The sequence below is a fragment of the Callorhinus ursinus genome, unplaced genomic scaffold (genome assembly GCF_003265705.2).
Source record: "Callorhinus ursinus isolate GAN/ISIS: 27379988/994484 unplaced genomic scaffold, GSC_fseal_2.0 scaffold66, whole genome shotgun sequence".
Lineage (NCBI taxonomy): Eukaryota > Metazoa > Chordata > Mammalia > Carnivora > Otariidae > Callorhinus > Callorhinus ursinus.
The window spans coordinates 8094452-8106842 of record NW_027397128.1 but is presented as its reverse complement, the minus strand read 5'-3'; the positions used below and the strand labels follow the sequence as shown (position 1 = coordinate 8106842).

Sequence of the window (12391 nt, the reverse complement as noted above, 5' to 3'; positions counted from 1 at the left end):
GGTTTCTCATCAAGAAACTGCTTTTCAAATGAATATCATGTGTGTTTTAGGGAAGTTACTAATGTAGTGTAATGAGATGCCTGTCCGTCCTCCCCACCCCCCCCCACCCCGCCTCCCTTCTGGGGAAGAGATTTTAGACTTTTCCAAAACCTAAAATTAATAACTTGCAGGGTAGCAAACAGTACTGTTAACAGTGGTTAGGGAAACTTTCCCAAAAGCAATCTAGAGTGATAGTTTATTCATTTACTCACTTAATGATTATTTATTAAATGCCTACTATGTTTAAGGTATTGATTCTACCTGCAAGGAAGTTAATGGAAATTTTGACATTATAGATACATAAAGGAATATACATATGTATTCATAATCAAACAGTTAAATAAAACATAGAAAGTTATAAGAACCGTCAAAAATAAAATGCTGTTGCTACTCAAAGGGAGAAAATACTTCAGAAAAAGACTTAATTGAGGAGGTAACATTTGATCTGGGCTCTAAAGGGTAGCTAATTATCTTTACAAAGTGTGAATATGTATGTGTTTATGAAATCTGGGTCAAATTTAAATAGACAGATTATAGGGAGGGAAGGATCTTCTACACAGAAGATACAGAAAGATCAAAGTCAGGAGAGGCTGACCTATGTACAAAGAACATTGGTTTAGTTTGGCTGGACTGTAAAGTACACGAGAGGGACAAGTTGCAAAGAAGATTGGAAAAGTGGGCGGGACTCACATCATGAAAGAGCTGGAATTCTTAACTATGAAAATTTGTACCGTATTCTGTAAGCATTTGGGGAGCTGCTGAAGATTATAGAATGAGGGAATAATATGATCAGAGCTTGCTCAGCAAGATTAACACTCAACAAAATAATAATGCTGTGACTGCTACTGCTGTTATACAGAATAATGTGTGTGAAGTGCCTGGCACAAGTACCTGATGGGTAGCACCTCAGTAAGTCATGGAAGCAGGTGCACTGTAGTAGTTTAGAGCATGGACTCTGGTGCCGGGATGCCTGGGTTCAAACCCCAGCTCTGTCACTTAATAGCTGCGTATCTTGCACAGATTTCTTAACCCTTCTGTGCTGCTGTTTCCCCATCTATAAAACAGAATTAAAAACAATACCTATCTAATAAATTGTTAAGAGAGTCAAATGAGCTAATACATATAAAGTACATAGAACAGTGCTATGTTTTGACTAAAGTGCTCAGTAAATGTTAGCTGCTATTATTATCAGTGTTTATCCATGAAGGAGATGGAATGTGAGCTAGCCTTTAAAGAGTAAATATGATATATATGTGTAGAAAGGTGACTTGCAGGCACACGGAAGTTTATGACAAAAAGCATACTTTCTGGGCAAGGTGACTGAGGTAAACCATGGACAGTTTAGTTTGCTTACAGAATAATGTGGGCTAAGGGGTTATTGGAAAATAAGATAAAAAGGTAGGCTGGAATCAGATCATGAAGGACTTTAAATTTGAGGCTAAGAATTTTAAGCATTATCTATAGACAATACAGGGACGTTGAAGGGTTTTGTGTAAGGAAGTGACTTGATCAAAATAACCCCTAAGGAAAATTAATCTGATGGTAGTTAGAGTGTGTGCATGATGGATTGGAGAGGTAAGAGACTTGAGACAGGAAAATTAATTGGGAAGCTATTGATGTAATCCACAAAGGAGGTCATAAGGGCTAGTACTGCCGTGGGAGTGGAGAGGAAGGAATGGGAGAAAGATTGGTGCAAGACTGGTAACTGAAGAGGAGCAGGGAAAGGGAGGAATCACAAAGAGCCTCAGGGTTTTGAACATGGGTGACTGAAAGGATGGGGTATCATTAGCAGAGACAAGGAATGGAGAAGTCACAGCTGACATTGTAGAGATTGCCAGGCTGATCCTAAAACTTATATGAAAATTCAACCCAGAATGGTTACAACAATCTTGAAAAAGAAGAACAAGGCTGGAAGACATAAACTTCCCAACTTCAAAACTTACTAGAAAGCTACTATAATCAAGACAGTGTGGTGCTGGCATGAGGTTAGACATATAGAGTAACGGAATGTAGTTCAGAGTCGAGAAATCTGTACAGTCAATGTTACCCATTTGGATTTTACCGGAAGAGTGCCAAGACAATCAAATGGGGAAGAAGAGCCTTTTCAATAAATGGTGCCGGGACAACTGGATATCAACATGCAAAAGAATGAATCTAGACTTTTACCTCACACCATATACAAAACTTATGTCCAAATAGTCTGAATGACAGAAATAAAACTACAAAATTCTTAGAAGAAAACGTGGGTGTAAATATTCATAACCTTAAATTAGAAAATGTTCTCTTAGATATAATACCCAAAAGCACAAGTAACCAAAGAAAAAAATAGATAAACTGGATTTCATCAAAATAAAAAAACTTTTGTGCTTCAAAGGATACTACCAAGAAAATGAAAGACAACCCATAGAATGGGAGAAAAATTTTGCAAATCACATATCTGATAAGAGACTTGTATTTAGAATATACAAATACTTACAACTCAATATTAAGAAGACAAATGGCCTGATTTAAAAATGAGCAAAGGGGGTGCCTGGGTGGCTCAGTCGTTAAGCATCTGCCTTCAGCTCAGGCCATGATCCCAGGGTCCTGGGATCGAGCCCCACATCGGGCTCCCTGCTCTGCGGGAAGCCTGCTTCTCCCTCTCCCACTCCCCCTGCTTGTGTTCCCTCTCTCACTGTGTCTGTCTCTGTCAGATAAATAAATAAATAAAATCTTTTAATAAATAAATAATAAAAATGAGCAAAGGACTTGCATAGGCATTGCTCTAAAGAAGATATACAAATGGGGACACCTGGGGGCGCCTGGGTGGCTCAGTTGGTTAAGCGACTGCCTTCGGCTCAGGTCATGATCCTGGAGTCCCGGGATCGAGTCCCGCATCGGGCTCCCTGCTTGGAGGGGAGTCTGCTTCTCCCTCTGACCCTCTTCCCTCTTGTGCTATTTCTCATTCTCTCTCAAATAAATAAATAAAATCTTTAAAAAAAGAAAACAAAAAACAAATGGGGACACCTGGGTGGCTCAGTTGGTTAAGCGACTGCCTTCGGCTCAGGTCATGATCCTGGAGTCCCGGGATCAAGTCCCGCATCGGGCTCCCTGCTCAGCGGGGAGTCTGCTTCTCCCTCTGACCCTCTTCCCTCTCGTGCTCTCTATCTCTCATTCTCTCTCTCTCAAATAAATAAAAAAATCTTTAAAAAAAAAAAAAGAAGATATACAAATGGCCAAAAAGAACATGGAAAGATAATCAACATCATTAGTCGTTAGTGAAATACAAATCAAAACCACCATGAGATACTACTTTACACCTACTAAGTTGGCTATAATCAAACAAAACAGAAAATAACAAGTATTGGTGAAGATGTGGAAGAATTGGAACCCTCATACTTTGCTGATGTGAATGTGAACTGGTACCACCACTGTGGAAAACAAAGTTCCTATAAATGAGGCAAACTAAACTGTTTATGGTTCACCTTGGTCACCTTGCCCAGAATGTATGCTCTTTGTCATAAACTTCCTTGTGCCTGCAAGTCACCTTTCTACACATAGAGTTACCATATGACCCAGAAATTCTACTCCGAGGTATGGAGCCAAGAAAAATGAAAACCTGTCTACACAAAAACTTATACACAAATGCCCATAGCAGCATTTTTCTTTTTTTCTTTTAAAGATTTTATTTATTTATTTGAGAGAGAGAAAGAGAATGAGAGAGGGAGCACATGAGAGGGGAGAGGTCAGAGGGAGAAGCAGACTACCCGCTGAGCAGGGAACCTGATGTGGGGCTCGATCCTGGGACTCCATGATCATGACCTGGGCTGAAGGCAGACGCTTAACCAACTGAGCTACCCAGGCGCCCATAGCAGCATTTTTCTCATTAGCCAAAAAAGTAGAAATAACCCAGATGTCCATCAGCTGATGAATGGATAAAGAAAATTTGGTATTTACAGACAAGGGAATGTAATTTGGCCATAAAAAGGAAGAATGCACTGATATATGCTATAACACAGATGAACTGTGAACATATTATACTAGATGAAAGAAGCCAGTTACAAACCACATATTATATAATTCCATTTATATGAACGGTCAAAATCAGAGAAACCCATAGAAACAGAAAGTAGATTAGTGGTTGCCAGGGCCTAGGGATTGAAGAATGGTAGGAATGGGTAGTAACAGCTAATGGGTACAGAGTTTCTTTGTGGGGGGGGGTGAAAATGTTCTGAAATTCATTGTGGTAATGGTTGTACAACTCGGTATATACTAAAAGCTGTCAAATTGTACACTTTAAATAGAAGAATTGTATGTTATGTGAACATCAATAAAGTTGCTTTTTTAAAAAGGTTTAAAACTATTTTTAATGGAGCTGTAGCCACTGATGACCAACTGCAGATTTGGGAGTCGAATCAACTGTCAGTTGCTTCTGAGAAGTTAAAAAAGATAACAAAGAAAAGGTTTGGGGTCTCATAACCCAGAGGTTTCTCTCCCTTCAAGAGAGAAACTGAGAACAGTAAGATCAGAAACTGGATTGCAAGAAGGATGTATAGGTGGCCTGTAAGTGGGTAAATTTGGCAGGCTGAGAAGGGGAGGAGGAGATAGACAACTTATAACCTAAAGGAACAGAATTAGTGGGAAGGCAGAAGCTAAAGATGTAAGAAAGAGCTCATTGGTGATACACGGCCCTTAGAGCAATAGGGAATAGGATCCAGTGCCTAGGTGGTAAAATTAGCCTCAAGGAAAAGGAGGAATATGAGGGAAGACATTGTCGGGTAAAGAAAAGAGGTAGAGGGGCGCCTCAGTGGCTCAGTCATTAAGCATCTGCCTTGGGCTCAGGTCATGATCCCAGGGTCCTGGGATCAAGCCCCGCATCGGGCTCCCTGCTCGGCTGGAAGCCTGCTTCTCCCTCTCCCTCTTCCCCTGCTTGTGTTCCCTCTCTTGCTGTCTCTCTCTCTCTCTGTCAAATAAATAAAATCTTTAAAAAAAATAAGAATAGAAAGAAACAGCAATTTTCATCAAAACAATATATATACAAAATATTTAAAAAAAGAAAAGAGGTAGAGGAATGCAATATTAAGAAATAATCTAGAAAGATACACATCAAACTGTCTGCCTCATACTTGACTGAGCTGGTTGAAGCTATGTGTAATGAATCAGCAGTCACCTCTGGAGAGGGAGTGGGGATGGAGAGAGATTTTTCACTTTTATTTGATAGACTTTGGGTTTTTTATCTTTATTTTTTTTAAGATTTTATTTATTTATTTGAGAGAGCACAAGCAGGGGGAGCTACAGAGGGAGAGGAAGAAGCAGGCTCCCCGGCGAGCAGGGAGCCCGATGTAGGGCTCAATCCCAGGACCCCGGGACCATGACTGGAGCCAAAGGCAGATGCTAAACCGTCTGAGCCACCCAGGCGGCCCTTTGATAGACTTTTATATTTATTTGATTTTTTTAGCATCAAGAATGTACACTTGGGATGCCTGGGTGGCTCAGATGGTTAAGTGTCTGCCTTCGGCTCCGGTCATGGTCCCGGGGTCCTAGGATCGAGCCCTGTGTCGGGCTCCCTGCCCGGCGGCGAGTCTGCTTCTCCCTCTGCCTGCAGCTTCCCCTACTTGTGCTCTCTCTCTCTCTCCCTCTGACAAATAAATAAATAAATAAAATCTCTAGGGAAAAAAAAAGAATGTACACTCATTGTATTTATATTTAAAAAAATACACTAGATGCTGCAAGAAATGTAATTGTTTACGAACAAGAGGTGAAGCAAATAATTGCCAAGCTGCACAGAGGGAGTGGTACATATCGATCACTCAATAAATGTTTATAGAATTTGTTGAATTGGAGTCATAAGCATAAACTATAGAGGGAGCAATTGGCCTAACTTCTCAGTTTTCTCCAGCAGAACAGAGCAGAAAATACTAACAGTGGTTTATCCAAGGGCTTAAGGATTGACAAGGCAAAAATGACAAAGGTGTGAGGGAATTAAGTATGCTAATAAGAGTTTTTGAAATGACTAATCATATTCTCCAAGATGAGTAGTGAAGCAGATGAGGTCAAAAGATAAACTGGTGGACTTTGAAAATAGGAGGAAGACAAGGAAATGGGAGTTAAAATGAGAATAAAAAACAAGTTCGACAGAAAGATAGAAAATTGTACACAGAAAAAGCAGTTCAGAGTTCAGGGTGTTAGAAGTAGAGCATTTCCAAGCACTTCCTTAGGCCCCAAAGCATGACTGTGCCTAGAGATAACAGTGATGTGCACGTGGACATCACTGTTGTTCAAAAGGTGAAGAAACTGTGATTTCAGAGAATTAGAAAGGTAACAGGGGGAAGGGGCAGGTCTCTTCAATACAGTAAACCCGGGGCGCCTGGGTGGCTCAGTCGGTTAGGTGTCTGCCTTCAGCTTGGGTCGTGATCCTGGGGTCCTGGGATTGAGCCCCACTGTCGGGCTCCTTGCTCAGCGGGGAGCCTGCTTCTCCCTCTCCCTCTGCCGCTCCCCCTGCTTGTGCTCTCTCTCTGTGTCAAATAAATAAATAAATAATCTTTTTAAAAAAAGATTCAATAAACCCTTTGCCCAACGTAGTGCCTGGTATACAGTAGGCTTTTATTTAACATTTTTTTTTGAATGAGTGGATGTATATTATAGCACTGATCACAGTTATTTGTTTTCCTGTCTTCTTTCCCTACTGTGCAATATGCTCCTTGGATCTTATTTCTGTATCTCTAGTGCCCAGTAGAGGTAGGAAGAGGTGCTTGAATCAAGATGTGAGTAAGCAAATGAATAGTGAACTGCAAAGAAAAATGACAGGGAAAGGGAGAGACAGAAAAACTTGTGAACCAGGTGCTGAAGTCCTTAAGGGCGATGAAAGAGTACCTCGCAGTAGGTCTCTAGCTAGGATGTTTGCTACTGTTTGAGTAGTATAAGCAAATGACATTGACTCAAAAGAGGCGAGATTGATGAGAGGAAAGAACACCGGATTTGGAAGTTGCAATAGGAGAAGGAATATTTCAGTTTCTCTTTCCCCCTCCTGTGAATTCTGGAGGAATTGGCACAGTGTGTTTTCTACTCTCTCCGCCCCCAACCCCCACCCAGTCTGTCACCTAGCCCTCTCATTTTTTTCCAACTATATCTTACCTTGCTTCCTGATGCTCTTGTGCTTAGAATGCTTCAGTACCCTTTTTGCCAACCCCTCTGCCTCCAGACTTTCTCTCTTTGGCCTTCCATGCAACAGCAAAAATCAGAGTTCCTAAGCATCATTTTTCAGCAACATCAGTCCTTATACTTCTCCAGTGACTCCCATTGGACTGTCAAACCAAATGGAAATTTTCAGTCTTTAAGAGTGTCCACCATGTAGCCCTCACATGGAAGCTGTCCTCACTTGCAGTGGCCTTGATGTTTACACTGTGTACAAAATACCTTACCTTTTCCAAGGCTTCTAATTTACCCTTTTCTCTAGCCATCCAGAGCCCTCCTCATCAGAATTCCCTGAGGACTCGTTTTCTCTTCCTGGCTGTCATTCAAACAGCTGTCCCAGAAACACCTGCCTTCCTTTATCCTTTTCTCTGTCCTAGTACAAAACACTCATGAATGTTTTATATATATGCTTTTCTTGTGTGTCAGTATGTGCTGCCCTCTCAATTCTACCCTAGAAGTGTCCCCCAAATCCATCTCTTCTTCCTTTCCCTCTCTGCCACTGGCCTGGATGGGTGCAAACGTCCCCTGATAACCTTCAGTATATCCTATGCTATAGCCAGAGTATCTTTTCAAAATGGAAATCTGATCATTCCCCCAACACACGTACATGCATGGAAACACACAGACACACACAATGTTTGAGATGTTCCATACTCTTGAAGTAAAAGTCCCCACTCATTAGCCTGCCTGGCATATCTGGTCCCATGTGTCCTAACCCTGTTTTACTTCACTAGCCTCCCTCCCACCGCTGCCTGTTTCAAGCCGTCATGCTCTTGTGTGTGCAGTTCCTTCTCTGAACCTTGCCTCCTACCAGTAACCCTCACAACCATTCCTGCTGCCAACTCCACTATCTTCACCCCACATGCCTGTAAACTTTTCCTACTCTTTCTTTTTTACTTCTTATTTTGAGATAATTATAGATTCAAAGAAGGTTGCAAAGAAACATACAAGAAAGTTCCAGCCTCCTCCAATGTTGACATCCTGCACAATTATAATTCAACATCAAAATCAAGAAGTTGGCGTTGGTACAATTCATAGAGCTTACTCAGTTTTCACCAATTATGCATGCACTCGTGTGTGTGTGTTTGTGTGTGGCTCTATGAGATTTTTATCACATGTGTAGCTTTGCATAATCACAACCACCGCCACAATCAAGATATAGAACTGTACCATCATCACAAGGCTGTCTCATAGTACTCTTTTATAGCCACACCCATCCCTAACTACTGGCAACCTCCAATCTGTTCTCCATCCCTCAAACTGTTATTTAACAAATGGTGTATAATGGAATCATGCAGTATAGATTTTGTATTGGCCTTATTCACCCAGCATAATTCCTTTGAAAGCCATCCCAGTTTTTTTTTCATTTATCAATAGCATGTTTCTTTTTATTGATAAACACTATTCCAGTGGTATGGATGTACCACAATTTGTTTAACCATTCACTTACTGAAGTACATCTAAGTGGCTTCCAGTTTGGATTGTTACAAATAAAGCTGCTGTGAATATTTGTGTACAAGTTCCTATATGAAAATAAGTCTTAATTTCTCTGGTATAAATGCCCAAGAAAGCGATTGCTGGGTCATATGGTAAGTCTATTTTTAATTTTGATGGGAACTGCCAAACTATTTTCCAAAGTGGCTATACCATTTTGCATTCCCACCCACAAGCTATGTGTGGTGTAGTTTCTCCACATCCTCACTAGCAGTTGATGTTATCATTATTTTTTCATGTTAGCCATTTTAATAGGTGGTTCACTGTAGTTCTTATCTTTTAAGACCTAAATCAAAAGTTACCTCTGTAGAGCCTTTTCTAACATCTTCTAGAAAAGTCAGTTACTCCCTTCTCTGTGCCATCTCTGATACTTCATTTATCATTGTATTTTAATTACTGATTAACATAGTATGAGCCTTCCCCTCTGTTCTGAGCCACATGAAGATAAGAGCTGTGTCATATTCATCTTTGTTCCTGCAGCATCTTGTACAGTTACGTGCTGGACATACAGAGGGCACTCAGGAAATAGGTGCCAAATGAGGGAAAGAATGAATGAGGACACAGTCTTTCTTGCCTCCCCCTTCTTCCTGTTAAGCTATAAACCTCTACAGAACAGAAATCATGCCTTCTTCTGTGTCTCCTGATAGCAGCTAATAGGGTGCCCTGTACATGTAGATGCTCAATAAATGTTAGCTAACTCTTCAGGTGGCTTATCTTCCCTCGGCATTAGGGGATAAGCACATGAAAGAGAATAGGCTTGAGTATTTCTCTATTAAGGATCATATGCCATAAGTTTTATAATATTCTTATAATTTCCACAATCACACAATATTTGTCTGCATAGATGAGAAATCAAAACAAAACAGTCTTTTGAGTCAAAGAATGCCTCTGCAGCTGAGCACTTTTCAATAGTTTCAATACCCTGGTTACATATGAATTTGGGAGAATAACATTTTATATCCCTTGAATTCTTTTTGCAGTTTTAGGAGGATCTGGAATTTTTCTGTTTTTGCTGCACTGCTATAATTTGACATGTTGATTATGAAGGGGTCATTAACCCCAACATTTTTTATCACTTTCTGACTCTGCATTTTCTCAACTCTGAAGTATGTTAATTTGCACTTGTTTATATGTCTCTGTAAGAGTTACTCAGGCCCATGAGGACGGGTATATGTTTTGTCTGGAAACTAGATTGTAAGCCCCTTGAGAGGAGGGATCTTAGAACTCCTAAGAATGTATTCTGGACAGTGTCATTGTTCAATTAATGATAGTACTAGAAGCCTGACTAAGGTCATCTGTCACATTGACAACTTCCTTTTCATCTATGATGCTTCTAACTGTCAGGGGAAAAAAAGCTGTTACATTGATTTAATAGCACTGTATGATTCTACCCAGAATTATCCTTATTATTGCTCACTACAACGTGTTCTTTAGAGTGCTTTCAGATTTATAATTTTGGATCAATGGTTATCATGTCCTACTCTATAAGACTCTGGTTACATATGATTTAGGGAGGGCTACATTTCATAACCCAGAAGTCCTTTAGCATAATAGAAAGTAAGCTGATAACATCTATGCTTTCAAAGAATGTTAATTCTCTTCAGCAGTTTCCATTGATAACTAGATAATAAACTCCAAGTATGTTGACAATCTTAAATTATCAGAACTGTTCAGTATATATGTCTTACTTTCCCAGATTGTAAAATGGAGTAAATATGTATACTCTGTCCTGTGGCTGTTGAAGTTAAGTGAATATGAATATTTAAAGGAAGTTTGTGTTCTAAAGCATAAGGGTAAACTTGGTCCTTGGTAAGGTGAAAGTGGAGGGAATGTTTTTCCTGATTCGGGTTTTTTAAGGTATAATTTACATACAGTCTGGTTCACCCTTTTTAGATGAAAAGTTTGATGACTTTGACAAGTTGGGTCTTTTTTTCCTTCACTATTTGCTGACTCAACTATACTTCCAACTGCCCCACCACCACCACCACCCCTAGACCAAACTGATCTATCTTTTTCTGACATTTTCTATCCTTTCTCTTTTCTACAGTGTACTAAAGGAGGTATACATAGCCTTTAATCCCAAAGCAGTGGTCTTACAGCTGGGAGCTGATACGATTGCTGGGGATCCCATGTGCTCCTTTAACATGACTCCAGTGGGAATTGGCAAATGTCTTAAGTACATCCTTCAGTGGCAGTTGGCAACACTCATTTTGGGAGGAGGTGAGTACAAAGGAAGGTCACCAGGAGAATTTGCTGACCTTCTTCCACATTTTGTCCATTGACATGAGGAAAACTTGACTTTCTTAGATTGGATAATACCAACCTGCCTGTGATCCAGAAGGCTGAGTCAAAGAACTCTGCCCCCTTCACAATTCAGCATAAGGAAGTACTGTGACACACTTCTCCTCAGCTTGGCATGTGCATTGACTCCTTGGCACTCTGAAGTCTCAGTTTCACTTCTGAAGCAAAGGTCCTTTGGTTAAAGGTGCCATCAGATCTTATTAAGAATAGCAGATATTAACCTCAGTGGACTTCAATCCATCTTCTCTCAATATAGTTTTTGACTCTCAGTTCTAATAATCATCTTTTGGAAACATACCACTAAAATTCTAAGTCTACTCATACATAAGTAGTAAATACATGAATTATTTAAATATCTAAGCTGAATTCAAGAATAGCTTCTCCCCCTAACCCCCACCAAAAGAAGCATGGATTTGTTACAATAAAGCAAAATTGAGAGATCTAGAGTCTCTTGGGCATCCTTGCCTTCAGTGTGTACTGACATTTTGTATGACTTAACCAACAGAAAGCTGGGTCTATTCAATAGAAGCATTTACACATTTGTGAAAGGTACTTTCTACAACCTCAACTACCTTTGAAGATTCCTTGCTAAGAATCTTCTGACTATCCATCTGGCGCAATCTTTATTTCACTGGGTGAATGGATTGGTGTGTTAAAATAACATGGTCAAGCAGATTGAGCTTAAAATGCATGTATTATGGAACAGCTAATAGTTTGTTGTTTTGTCAACCTGTTGTAAAAACCAAATTAGAGGAGGCTGTGGGAAGGCCTTATGAAAATGAATGAGTGTTCAACACAAATACACAAGCCTGGTCCTTTGGCAGCCTCAAATCCTAGAGGGATCAAAATTACAGGTGCTTACAAGAGGCAACCTCTTATGAAAAGCTGGCAAGACATCTATTAACCTCAACTCAGGGAAAAGATAAAATTGATAAGTACTGTATGACATATTACTTTCCTTGACAGCACTAAGGATGCTGATGATGATACAGGTACAACTAAGGGGAAGAAAAAAGCCCTTTCCACAACATACATCTGCACAAATTCAACTTTTCTTTGTGGCTACTGCCTTTACTTGGCATTTTCAAAGTCTCTTTGCTTTCTCAGCCCAAAGTTTTGGCTTTTGGATATTTAACTTTTCTTACGCAGTATGTGTATTCCTGAAAATTCCTGTATGTAAATGGAATTTTTGCAAATCAAATCATATTGTATATGTACCAGAGAGAGCTTACTACTTAAAATCTAAAGTGAATCTTTTTGAGATCAAATAGTCATAACCAATAAGTTGGAATAATCATAACCAATAAGTTGATCTTCTAAATTCAGATTTTTCACATCAGGAGTGTTTAAAGTAATAAGTGTAATATTTCACTTAAATTCTCAA

At 39.8% G+C, this 12391-nt stretch overlaps 1 protein-coding gene across 5 annotated transcripts in view; it reads left to right on the top strand.

Moving 5' to 3' along the window:
* HDAC8 (histone deacetylase 8) overlaps positions 1-12391 on the top strand; it is a 214653-nt gene that overhangs the window by 78384 nt on the left and 123878 nt on the right. For all 5 annotated transcript variants that reach the window (XM_073885822.1, XM_073885820.1, XM_073885821.1 and 2 more), the window contains one exon: positions 10754-10926. In XM_073885822.1, the coding sequence (XP_073741923.1) occupies positions 10754-10926 (173 nt within the window). The remainder of the gene's footprint in view (positions 1-10753; positions 10927-12391) is intronic.